Source organism: Mustela putorius, unplaced genomic scaffold (genome assembly GCF_011764305.1).
Source record: "Mustela putorius furo isolate JIRA1106 unplaced genomic scaffold, ASM1176430v1.1 tig00003853_pilon_pilon_pilon, whole genome shotgun sequence".
NCBI lineage: Eukaryota > Metazoa > Chordata > Mammalia > Carnivora > Mustelidae > Mustela > Mustela putorius.
In genome coordinates this window covers 36,651,812-36,663,186 of record NW_025422005.1, presented here as the reverse complement: position 1 = coordinate 36,663,186, position 11,375 = coordinate 36,651,812, and the positions used below count along the sequence as shown (strand labels likewise).

At 47.4% G+C, this 11,375-nt stretch overlaps 1 protein-coding gene across 1 annotated transcript; it reads left to right on the top strand.

Moving 5' to 3' along the window:
- The first annotated feature begins 563 nt into the window (after positions 1–563).
- LOC101672647 (cytochrome P450 4A11) lies at positions 564–10,946 on the top strand. The gene is given in 13 exon segments (XM_004740371.2): positions 564–840; positions 1,842–1,983; positions 2,759–2,803; positions 3,280–3,407; positions 4,408–4,532; positions 4,905–5,059; positions 5,482–5,588; positions 5,679–5,869; positions 5,965–6,098; positions 6,982–7,046; positions 7,191–7,267; positions 9,989–10,151; positions 10,153–10,946. Coding segments are annotated over 13 exon segments (1,782 nt in total). The 5' UTR covers positions 564–645; the 3' UTR covers positions 10,408–10,946.
- Positions 10,947–11,375: the final 429 nt, after the last annotated feature.

Genomic DNA, 11,375 nt, shown 5'->3' with positions numbered 1-11,375 from the left:
GCCTCCTGAGTGTGAGGCCAGTGCTCTGCCTGTAGGCACAGTCATCCCAGAACATCACTGAATGATGGGCTGGGACAAGCATGGGGAACAACACAGAGGCAGCTGAGACAGACAGTTTGGAGATCCCTGATTCTAATCCCAGCTGACACTCTCAATGGTGGTTTTCCTATGGGGATCTCATCATGTTAGCTCTCTGTAAGTGTTTTCCTCTCACAAATGAGATAATAAAACAAACCCACTTCCTGAGCATTTGGTAAACTAGACTGTGAAGTTTTTGCAGTCAGGATTCATGTTTGTTGTCAGGATTCATGTTTGCTGGCAGCTGTGTCCCAGCATATAGCCCCTGCCTGGCACAGAGTAGGTGCTCCTAAAATATTTGTTGAGTAACAGGGAGAAGAGGCAAGCGGGAACGTACCCAGCCATTATCGCTGTCTGCTGACAAAGCTTTCCTCCCATATTTTCCCATTAACATCCTCACAGTTAATGAACTTTAGATGTCCAGTCTAAGCCCCGCCCTCACCCTTCACCCTCCCTCCAGGTGGGCAGGGCCATCCTCCCCTGACTGTCTGGGCCGGGATTCTCAGGGAAGGTCAGCAACAGTCAGGGACAGTCAGGGAGAGTCAGCGATCCAGCAGCACCTGCACCATGAGTGTCTCTGTGCTGAGTGTCATCAGACCCCTGGGCGGTGTCCCTGGGCTCCTACAAGTGGCCTCCGTGCTAGGGCTGGTTCTGCTCCTGCTCAAGACAGCACAGCTGTACCTGCACAGGCAGTGGCTTCTCAGAGCAGTCCAGGAGTTCCCGTCCCCTCCTTCCCACTGGCTCTTTGGGCACAGGCATGAGGTAGGAAGGGGCTGGACTGGGGATGGAAGGGTGGGGTCAGCTGGGGAAGGCAGCAACCACCCACCCAACACTAGCTATGTGCCAGCACTGGCTTGGTGTGAGGGCTGCCCATGGCAAAGGGAAAATCCACATGTGGAGGGGCTCACCAAGTGTTTATGGTTTCAACAAATGGTCAAAGTCCATTGAGCAGTCGTAGTCAACAGACCCAAGTAACCCAATAGCATTTTGGTAAATGATGACTTGATGAATGAACAAATGCATGAGGAAGGGATTCTAATGGCCAATTCAGAGTGTCCAAATATTCCCCCCAAACTTGGGCTTCCCTCCATCATAACATTAATTATCCTCTAGTGTCATGGCCTCTTAATCTGCTGTCATCAAAGTAGTATTAATATACAAATTTAAATTTTGAAATACAATCTACTTTATGCTCCAAATAAAATTGTATGGCACAATTGCTTACCATGTGATAAAAGTTGTCATAAGTTTATCATGCAAATGTTGGCTTCCAGTAGTTTTGTACAACATGGAGTTAATCCCTGACAAGTTTCTGTAGGCTGTTGATTGTGAAGGCCACTAACTCCACTCGACAATGGGACATAACCTAGCTTAGGATAAACCTTGGACAGCCAGGAAAGTGTGGATCAGAGCCAAAGTCATAAGAAACAGTTCTGAACACTTAGGTTTCTGATGGATCCAGAACTCTCTCTTATGTCCATCTTGCCCTTACCCCTGGATCTAGCCACAGAACCAGAAGAAAGGTTTTATTGATTTCTCTTTCTTTCTTTCTTTTAAGATTATTTTATTTATTTATTTGACACACAGAGATCACAAGTAGGCAGAGAGGCAGGCAGAAAGAGAGGAGTAAGCAGGCTCCCCACAGAGCAGAGATGCGGGGCTTGATCCCAAGACCTTGAGATCATGACCTGAGCTGAAGGCAGAGGCTTTAACCCACTGAGCCACCCAGGCGCCCTATTGATTTCTCTTTCTTTTGGTGACAGTTGCAAAAAGAAGAGCAGCTGCAACTGCTACTGAAATGGGTAGAGAAATTTCCATGTGCCTGTCCTCGCTGGCTATGGGGCACAGAAATGGAGGTCGTGATCTACGACCCTGACTACATGAAGCTGATCCTGGCACGATCTGGTGAGAGGACACCCGCATACCTGTTGGAGTAGCTATTCCCTCTTGGATACATGCCCAGGGGTCTGTGAACTTGCACAAGACACTGGAGGCTCAGCTATCAATACATGACTCTCTACCTATGACCCTCCCAGCATACGAGCCAGCAGAAGGCCAGATATTATATAAATTGAACGTGGAAACAGCTGTGTTGGGCTGCTTTTTTCCTTTTTCTATTCCTTTTTCTTATCCTTTCTGTTGTGTACTGTTCATTCTGTTCTTCTCCCCTTCTTTCCTTCCTTCCTTCCTCTCCTCCTTCCTTCCTCCCTTCCTCCTTTTTGCCTGGCTGTTGCTGTCTTTCCTTCCTTTCTTAACCAAACTGAGACAATTCCAGATCTGAAAGACAATTTCTTATACAAGATAACTTCAGTTTGGTACTTCTAAGTGTTCTCTATGATGGGTAATGGTATGGCCAAGTCACCACGATTCCTCAAAATACCTGAGACTCTGTCTTTTCACTGGCACTAAAACAGAGCCCTTGTTTCTGCTGAATATACCTACCTGATGCAGTGGGGCTCTTCAGGGGGACTTTGAGTCTGCCTTCCCCAGCCTTCAGTGACTATGAGGAAAGAAAGAGAGTTCGCGTTGGAAGCAAGTAGGAGGTGCCTTGACACTAATTGCCAGCTAACAATCATCAGAAAGGGATGGGGGACAATGGTCTGAAACATAGCTACCTCCAGGGAACATCATGTCTATGTTGGTCACTTCCAGTTTCCTGTAATGCCCTTCTTACTTTCAGACCCAAAGTCTGATGGTTCCTACAGATTCCTAGCTCCCTGGTTAGGTAAGTACATTTAATTATGACTGTGGTTTACCTTCTGCTTAGGTTTACCAACACCTATTCATTTGACCCAGATTAAATAAGAGGAGACCAGCACCATAGTCACTTCACTTAACTCTGAGTTGAGTCTCCATTCTCTTCTTCTAATAAAAACCTCACCTCTTCCTGATGGTGGGAGAGACCTCCTGATTCTCAGTTTATCCCACATCACTTCTGAGTCCTCACCAATGATCTCAGCCCAACTTTTCACTAAAGTCCTTCTATAAACCAGCCTTAGCTCTGTTTCAGGCTTGATTTTTGCAACTGTTATAACCACTTCCTGCGCACCAGGCTTTGGAAAGTCCCCTTCCTGACATGCACTGTCCTTTCCTGCCTTGCCCAGAATGCCCTTCTTCTGACACCCTGGGTTCCTCCCCAGTTGTCCCCAGACAACTCTTGGGAGGTTCCTCCCTCCCCCCCACACACCCATTGTGGTCCAGGGTATGGTTTGCTCCTGTTGAATGGGAAGACGTGGTTCCAGCACCGGAGAATGCTGACCCCAGCCTTCCACTATGACATCCTGAAGCCCTATGTGGGGCTCATGGCCGACTCTGTCCAAGTGATGCTGGTAAGTTCAAACCCTGCCCACGTGCACACTCACACCCCCGTACAGTTCACAAAGTCCACTCTCAGACAGCTGTGTCCTTCAGACATCCATTAGACATGGCACCCAGATTCACCCACTTATACCATATTATGAGACAGGGCCCCCTGAGGATAGATGGAATAGGAAAGGACCCAGGCACTTATTTTCTCCACTCTTTGCTCATTGCCCATAGGAGAGTCAGTCATGGTGGATAAAGGGTCCCTTCTCCTCTTGCTTTCATGTGTTTGATTTGGACAGGAAGAGTAGTCAATGCCCCTAGACAACAGGACAAGCTTCCCCTGGTTGGTATGGGCAGTAGGAGCTTCAAAGGCATGGTGGATATCCCATGTGTTCACTCCGGTAGGCTCTGGGCTGGGGCTGAAGGCTTCTGATGGGTTTTAGATGCTCCATGGAGGGAATTGGAGACCAGGTCTCTATCCCCAAAGCTGGGTCCTGCCATAACATCAACTCTGAGAATGACTCTATTTCTCACTCATTCTGCTCAACTAACATTTGTTGTAAAAGAGGAACCGAAGTCCCTGATATCCCTTCTTTAGAAACCCCAGTCTTAGCCCTTTGACCTTTCCTTTGCCTTGACTCTTGCTCCCTAAATTGGGACTTCACCTGTTTTTCATGTGTAGATCAACCCCAAGACACAAATATTTACCCTGAGTCCCCTGAAAAACAATATTTTCTGATCTGCTAAAAGGCGGTTATTATCAAACTTCTTCCTAAGTCAGATGGTGAGAGATCATGATTAATTAAATGAAAATTAACTAACAACTTTCTCAGAGTATATTCTGAGAAAATACTCACTGCATTACAAACAAATGGCTATATGGTCCTAAACTGATGAAACACAACTGCTTTAGAAAGTGAGGGCATCTTTCAGAATATTTGGAGAGGCAGAGAGAGAGTCTAGCCTTGTTAGCATGGGTCCTTTAAAGGAGTAGAGAAAGGTTTATGTGTCCCTCTACCACAGGAAAAATGGGAGGAGCTCCTCAACCAGAACTCATCTCTGGAGATCTTTGGACACATCTCCTTGATGACGTTGGACACCCTTATGAAGTGTGCCTTCAGTGACCAGGCCAACCACCAGACAGAAAGGTTAGTGAAATCCTTATTAGGTGCAAGGTCCTATTTCTTACCAACTTGGGTGAACGTATCTGAGAGGTAGTTAGGACATCTCGGATGTTTACCAGCCCAAAGAGTCACATTCTGCAGAGAACCCCTGGCCCCAGTTAAATTCAGCCCCCAACAACCCTTCATTAGGCACAGACCCTGTTCTCTGCACCAGGAAGAAACCTGGATGCCCATGTCCCTCATAAAGGGCTAAGAGTCTCGAGGGTATAAGAACAACATGACAAATGCCGAGAGTTGCCTGTCCCATTGATTGTGGAATGCTCCATACACAGGCCCACCACACTCCAGGTCACATGCCTCTCCCCATCCAGTCCATTCTGCATCCTCCCCTTTCAGGAACTCCCAGTCCTACCTTCAAGCCGTTTGGGACCTGAACAACCTGGTGTTTTCTCGGATGATGAATGTTTTCTACTGGAAAGACATCATCTACAGGCTGACCCCTGAAGGCCACTGGAACCACCAGGCCTGCCAGCTTGCCCATCAACACACAGGTTGTATCTGCCCTCTGAGAAGCTCCCCTCCTTCATCAGGCACATCCCAAAGGGTCTGGCCCTGACCCTCAAGCTGAGTCCTGCCCCGGGCTGCCCTTCCAGGACCTGGGAAACACCGACCTGGGAACTCCTCTGGTGCAGGTGTTAGGGTGCCAGGTGCTATGCAAGAAGCTACATGTGTCACCCCATGGGTGAAGGCTGAATGAGCCCCTGCCAGCAGTATTCAAGCAGAGCCTCCTTGGCTGTGCTGCTGAGGGGAGTGGTGACCTGCAAGCACCTGGTGCTAGAGCTCCCACCCCACCAAACACACTCACTCCCACATTCCTCCTGATCTACCTGGCACCCTGACTGGGGCTACTGTGAGTGTCTGTGTCTGGGCACCCGGAGCATTCAGCTCTGCCTGGGAACACTGTTCTGGACAGACCGAGTGATCAAGTTGAGGAAAGCTCGGCTGCAGGAGGAGGGAAACCTGGAGAAGGTTAGGAGCAAGAGGCACTTGGACTTCCTGGACATCCTCCTCTTTGCCCAAGTGAGTGTGGCAGGGAAGGCCTGAGGCTTGTCCCACGAGTGTGGAGGAGGGGGGCAAATTCAAACCTGCCCTTGCTCTGTGTCTTCCCAGATGCAGAACAGGAGCAGCCTTTCTGACAAAGATCTCCGTGCGGAAGTGGACACCTTCATGTTTGAGGGCCATGACACCACAGCCAGCGGCATCTCCTGGATCCTCTATGCTTTGGCCACACACCCAGAGCATCAGCAGAAATGCCGGGAGGAGATCCAGAACCTCCTGAGGGGTGGTGTCTCCATTACCTGGTGAGTGCTCATGAGATGGGAGGCCCTTCCCTCTCAAGTAGAGAATTCCCTGGCTGCCAGGGCCTTGCCCACCCTTCAGGATAGCTTTGTTTTAGGGGCCACCTGGACCAGATGCCCTATACCACCATGTGCATCAAGGAGGCACTTCGACTCTATCCACCAGTTCCAGGTGTTGGCAGAGAGCTCAGCAAGCCCATCACCTTCCCTGATGGACGCTCCTTACCCAAAGGTGTGAAATTCCCCATTCTCACTCATAAACTGTCAGCAGGAATGCATGAGATACCAGAAATCCACATGTACACCACAGTTTGTGCATGTCTTTGAGACACCTTACCCCTCAGGAAAACTAGTATTTCATTTGTTGTTCAGATGAGGTATATGGTGTTCTTTGCACAGAGCTTAAATCCAAGAAATAAAAACCCGATAGACTCTGAAAGTGGTTTTGTGTTTTGCCCTAATATTCTCATTCCTTGAGATATGAGTGCTTGAGAGAAAATCAGATGGGACTGGGGGAGATGTGGTCTTTCCTTATAGGGTCTCGGCTAATGAGAGAGATCAAAAAATTCACCATCATGGATCAGATGGTCCAGTCTCCAAGGAGCCCTCAGGATGATGGCAGAGAGTAGCTGATGACCAGATCTCAGATCCCTGCCATAGCTGGAGACCACTGTTCGTCTACTCTCTGCTCTGAATCCCAGCCCTGCCACATCCTAGCTGGGTGGTCAGAGGCAAGTTGCTCAGCTTCTCTGAGAATCAGGTGCCTCATGGGAATGATGGAGATGTGAGCCTTCATTGGAAGGTTATTGTGAGGATGTAGGCGTTCATGGATATTTCTAAGAGGTCACGGATGGTAGTTGATAAATGTGAGTTGTCCCTTGAGTTGCTCCAAAAAGCCTCCAGTTCCTTCCTGCGTCTCAGCCTGGTCATGATTAATCTTCTAATCTGTGCACACATGCACACCTGTTGTGCCATGTCTGCCCCATCTCTCCTGCAACACTATCATTCCATTCACAGTGATGAGGAGTGGTTCTCAATGTGGCTGCCAAGCTGTGTGTGGGTGCAGCTGGGCTCCACAAACATGTATGTCTAGCCTTCTCTCTTCTGGTTCACAGGATTCTTAGTGACGCTCTCCTTTTATGCCCTTCACCACAACCCAAAGGTGTGGCCAAACCCAGAGGTATGATGACGTTGGGCAGAAGAGGTGGGATGACCTCTCCAGATCAAACCCTCTTCCTGGCCCACCTCTGGGTGTGCTGTCCCTTGGATGATTGGAAGGAAGGGCTTGATCACACCTGTCCTGGCCCTGGTGCTCCCTCTGCAGGTGTTTGACCCTTCCCGGTTTGCACCAGGCTCCTCTCGACATAGCCATGCTTTCCTGCCCTTCTCAGGAGGATCAAGGTGAGGCACTCGTACTAGAATGGGAGGAGGCAGGGGCTATTTTGGGGGTACATACTTGATGTTTGTGACTTGCTACATTTATGTGGGTTTCTGTAGATATGTCCTGGCATGTTGGAGTGCTGGGAAAGAGGTATGTGTCTCTATGCAAAGAAAGTTGGTAATCACTGAATGCCATGGAAACTTTGACCCATTGCTCTTACACAATCTCCATCCACAATTCAGTATCAGTGGGTGTTCCATAGCTCAGGGTATTCTTGTGAGTTCTTCATTTTGTGAGTATGACTTTACAGAATTAGATTTTCTCACATGTAATTTTCAAGTGTTGTCAAAGTCAAACACAGGATGGACACAAAAGTTTTTGTTGCACACAATCTCAAACCAGATTTTCTTTTCTTTTTTAAATTTTATTTATTTATTTGTCAGAGAGAGAGCGAGTGAGAGCGAGCACAGGCAGACAGAGTGGAAGGCAGAGTCAGAGGGAGAAGCAGGCTCCCTGCAGAGCAAGGATCCCGATGTGGGACTCGATCCCAGGATGCTGGGACCATGACCTGAGCCGAAGGCAGCTGCTCAACCAACTGAGCCACCCAGGCGTCCCTCAAACCAGATTTTCTACTAAACTCCCCATTCTGCTCCACACTGCACCATTGACTACATTGCATGTGCTTCCGTACTCAGCTTCCTGCATGCCTCAAATATTTCAGCCATATACAGGAAAGGTTCCTGTGTCTCTTAAGTGCTTCATAAAGTACTCGGCTAATGTGTGCTGTTGCTATATTTTCTTCAACCAAATGAATTATTGATTCTATGGTAATGGTCATGTACACTTGACAATTTTCTCAGGTGTCCAATCAGTACATATGATCTGGGCTCTATATACCTTAATATTACACTTAGAGTCCAGACATCCAAATGGGCAAATATATAAAAATGAGGACATTTAATTGCTTTTGGAAGAAAATGCAATCTGTTGTATATATATGACACATGGCATTTGAACGTTATCTGGTGTGTAAAATGTAAAGCACACGTGAAGTAGCTGTTCAGTGGGATGACTATTGTCCAGCATGGCTGCTGTGAAATCCTCCAGTGCTGCTGAGAGTGTCCTATAAATAGTAACTGCAGGAAACTTTGTAAGCAGTTCTTAGAAAAATGTTTTTTTCCAAACACAGAAATCTGTCAACCCTTCACATACAGAGTGAACCCACTTTCACACCACATCTTTTAGCAAATTGTGCTTCCAGATACTGGCTCCAGGATCTGTTTTTCCTTGAGATTGAGTCCTTCTTCCTAGACATTGGTGCAAGTCATGTTGCTGCCAATAGAGACAGGAGAGGAGTAGGCAGCTTAGCTCCTAGCTCAGAACTAATGGTTACTCATTTTATTCCATTCAGCATGGGTTTATTTTTCAGTTCAATAGACATCGTTCATTTTTAAGACTACCTATTAAGCTTCTCTCTGTGTGCCAAGTCCTCTGCTATGAGAGAGCATACTGGCCTCGCCTCCAGGAGTTTACACTCAAGAACTACATGCCTCCACTCAAAAGAGTCTTTCTTTCTTTCTTTCTTTCTTTCTTTCTTTCTTTCTTTCTTTCTTTCTTTCTTTCTTCATTTTCTTCTCCTTCCTTCCTTCCTTCTTTCTTTTCTTTTTTTTCCCTTACTCACTCATTTCCTAATTGACCCCACCATAGGAAGCTCCATGTTCCTGGCACTGTCCTACTCTGGAAAGCGATGTGTCCCTGAGTAAAGTATTAGGGTGATGTCAGGGTCCAGGAATGAAGAGGCATAGTGAGCAGGAGTTGGGGTGAGGACAGGCTATCATTGCCCTTAGCCATGAGCATGTGGCAGGCAGAGGTGGAGGGAGGGCATTCCTTGGGATCTCCTCAGCAGGAGCTGAGCTGGAAGGAGGAGAGAGTTAACAGGTGACTAGTGAGTGAGCCAACAACCGAGAGAGGACTCTGATGTCATCTGAGGCATTTGGACATGTTGTACCTGTGATGGAGGGCATGGGAGGTTCTGAACTTGGCTGGGGTTTCAGGAGAGGAAGTGGAGGCAGGAGACAGAAAAGTCTGGGTTAGGAGGTAAAGTGATGGCAAGCAGAGACATTTCTGCAGTAGAATTGGAAGACTACAGCAGCTGGTTGACTGAGGGACCAAGAAGAAAGTAGGAGTCTGGACCCAACCTGGCAGGCAGATGGTGTAGCAGGTTGAGAGTCACTAAGGCTCTGCCCCTGCAGAAGCTTCTCTGTGCCATACTGACTTCCTTACCCAGCTCTGCCTTGTCTTTACTCTGAGGATCTGGACCCCTGTGTGCCCCAGATGGTTAGAGCCTGAAGGGTGGCCCAACCCACCCCCATGGTGCCCTGTCCTGTTCTCCCCATTGTGAAACCAGAAATTGCATGTGCAGAGAGTCAACAACTTAATAATAAACTATTTTAGTGATACCTTGACTTTGCCCTGAGCACAAGTTGCTGACCTTCTTGCAACAGAATTTCAGGCTTACTGAGAGCATAGATAGGAGTAGGAGCTAATACTGGAAGAGTGTAGGCTTTGTCAAAGGATAAGGGGAGAGTGTGAAACAAGCTAGGTGGGGTAGGCGTAGAGATGTGTGTGTGTCCTGAGGGAAAGGGACTGGGCTGTGTGTCCATGCAGGAGGGCCATGAATGTGCTGCTCCTGGCAGAGGGGTTTATGCCACTTCTCATTTCCTTTTTCCTCCCTGACCCAGGAACTGCATCGGGAAGCAGTTTGCCATGAACGAGATGAAGGTGGCGGTGGCCTTGACACTGCTCCGCTTTGAGCTGGCACCAGATCCTTTCAGGGTCCCTGTTCCCACTCCAAGAATTGTGTTAATGTCCAAGAATGGGATCTACCTGCATCTCAGGAAGCTCCTCTAACCCTTGTGGGGACAAGGATGAGCCCCGATGGCCTCCTGCCTACCATCATGTTTTCCTGAAGTCTCTCTTGTCTACTGTCTTCTGCCCAATTCCCACTTTCACTCTGCCCACAGCCAGTCTCCTGCTCTCCTCCTGTTGTGCATCAGACTGTAGGCTCTTCTCCATCTCACCCTTTTCCAATATTCCTACCTGTTTGCTTGTTACCTTTCTCCTACCCAGCTGTAACTCTGACTATCCATGTAAGTCATGATAAGCTGCCTGTCCCCCAGGCTGTCTGCCCTCTCCCTGTTGCTGTTACTTTCTGTCTGCTTTGTGTTCCTTGCTGCTTAACCACATTACACAGATTTGGTTCCTTAAAAGAGCACAAGATGCTGATCCTGCAGCTTAGCTGATCAGAAATATGAAATGGGTCTCCCTGGCACAACAAAGGTATTACAGAACCTCTAAGGGAGAATCTCTTTTCTTGCATTTTCTACCTTCTAAAAGTCTGCTCTTAAGGCTATTCAGTGAGGGGATTAGGCTTCCCCATTTATCAAGGAAATATGCTGTTCTTAAATTGATTACAATTAGAATTGATTACAGATGCTAACAGTACCCATGAAATTTTTAGTGCAACATCTAGACTTTTGTTTAATTGAATAACGGAGACTCCAGCCAATCCAAGCTGATGCATAAAGCTAGTCTATCACAGTCTACCATGTGTCCTCTTATCATTTGCACATTCCATTAAGCCATACTTCATCTGCAATTTAAGTATAATAAAGTCACACTTCCATCAACTAACCTTCACACAATTGAATGTGTGTTGATCCTTTTCCCCAACCAGGAAGCAGTCATTGGAGGGTATTCTCTCTTCTCCCTGAAATCCTGTGACCTACATGCTATGATACAAAGTTGACTATTAGTACCACACGTCTGGGTTCTGCGCAGGATATAAGACAAGAAAGAAAAAATCTGACACGCATGTGCACACATGCATAATCATATTCATAACAAAGCAGGAAAATGCTAGAAGTAATTACCCTCTTTATTTCTATAACCTATGACATGGCCATCCTTCGCATTTATAACAGCCTTCTTCCACTACCCATTCCATACTTGCTTCACCCTCTGAATGTCCCTCAGTTGGTTGTGGTTTTTTTCGCCTGATGCCATGACCCAAATCTTCACACTTAAGGGATCTGAGCCATTACTAGTCTTGCCTAAATTGGGCTGTGG